The 1773-nt window shown below is 38.7% G+C and overlaps 1 protein-coding gene across 1 annotated transcript; it reads left to right on the forward strand.

The window, feature by feature from the left end:
- Positions 1-726: 726 nt before the first annotated feature.
- LOC102259926 (protein-tyrosine sulfotransferase 1) lies at positions 727-1714 on the forward strand. Its single transcript, XM_005853017.2, has one exon. It carries the CDS (start codon positions 824-826, stop codon positions 1670-1672), a length of 849 nt encoding a protein of 282 aa, XP_005853079.1. The 5' UTR covers positions 727-823; the 3' UTR covers positions 1673-1714.
- Positions 1715-1773: the final 59 nt, after the last annotated feature.

The raw sequence follows: 1773 nt of genomic DNA on the forward strand, positions 1-1773 counted from the left end.
GTTGTGCTTTTGCACACAAGTTCCTATTGCTTGGAGTAGCTGTACCTCTTATTTTCTATAAGGCTGTTATAGCTTCCTCAGGTAGACTTAATTTGTTGGTTTTAATTCTACTTCCATTGTCCACTGTGCTTATTTCTACTAAGGCCCTGATCGCATTTTATTGTCATTGTTTGCATATCTGTCTGTTCACAAGACTTTGTTTCCTGAGAGCATGGGTCACTGTACTGCTATGCTTTTCAAAGTTTATCCTCAGCCAAGCTCAAGTGTCTGTCCTGTAGTACCTAAATAAAAAATTTGTGGGGTGAATAAACTGAATGTGTGTTAAAGATTTAGAAGTTGTATATTTTTCTATAATTTCTCTTCATAGTAGGCTGTGGAGATAATGACTTTTTGGGGATGAATCAAAATAAATACCAGACATGAGCCTTGGGTTAGACTCCAGATATACTTGGGCATACTAAATATTCACTTGATTCACTGATGGAAATAGTTTTATTAGATTTTCCATTTTGTGCATAGTTTTAGAATTGTTATATTAAGAAGCTATTTCTGATTGGGAATTTTGATTTATTTTTGCTCACACTTTTATATATTTGTGTTCTAAGAATATTATAAAGGATCTAAGACAGCTTTGGCTTCTTTCTAGCTAAAATGTTATAATTGTAACTGATGACTAATTTATAAACAATCTTAATAATATAACTGTTTCCTTTTCCTATTAGATGTTGATCATCTTTCTGAAAAAGAATCTCCATGGCCTGAACATTTTCTGGAAATAATTTTGAGCAAAATATCTGTTTAATTGAAAGATAACCACATCAAGATGGTTGGAAAACTGAAGCAGAACTTACTATTGGCATGTCTGGTGATTAGTTCTGTGACTGTGTTTTACTTGGGCCAACACGCCATGGAATGCCATCACCGAATAGAGGAGCGTAGTCAGCCTCTTAAATTGGAAAGCACAAAGACGACTGTGCGAACTGGCCTGGACATCAAAGCCAACAAAACCTTTGCCTATCACAAAGATATGCCTTTGATTTTTATTGGAGGTGTGCCTCGGAGTGGAACCACACTCATGAGGGCCATGTTAGATGCACATCCTGATATTCGCTGTGGAGAGGAAACCAGGGTCATTCCCCGAATCCTGGCCCTGAAGCAGATGTGGTCACGGTCGAGTAAAGAGAAAATACGCTTGGATGAGGCTGGTGTCACCGATGAAGTGCTGGATTCTGCCATGCAAGCCTTCTTGCTAGAAATCATTGTTAAGCACGGGGAGCCAGCTCCTTATTTATGTAATAAAGATCCTTTTGCCCTGAAGTCCTTAACTTACCTTGCTAGATTATTTCCCAATGCCAAATTTCTCCTGATGGTCCGAGATGGCCGGGCATCAGTACATTCAATGATTTCTCGAAAAGTTACTATAGCTGGGTTTGACCTGAACAGCTATAGGGACTGTTTGACCAAGTGGAATCGTGCCATAGAAACCATGTATAACCAGTGTATGGAGGTTGGCTATAAAAAATGCATGTTAGTTCACTATGAACAACTGGTCTTACATCCTGAACGGTGGATGCGAACACTCTTAAAGTTCCTCCATGTTCCGTGGAACCACTCAGTATTACACCATGAAGAGATGATTGGGAAAGCTGGGGGAGTATCTCTGTCAAAGTGAGTAGATGTTATGTTTTTATTTTGACCCTATATTCAGCTAATAGAGATGTATTTGTGTATGTGTATATACTAGAGGCTCAGTGCACAAAATTCGTGCATGGG

Source organism: Myotis brandtii, unplaced genomic scaffold (genome assembly GCF_000412655.1).
Source record: "Myotis brandtii unplaced genomic scaffold, ASM41265v1 C42598036, whole genome shotgun sequence".
NCBI classification, from domain to species: domain Eukaryota; kingdom Metazoa; phylum Chordata; class Mammalia; order Chiroptera; family Vespertilionidae; genus Myotis; species Myotis brandtii.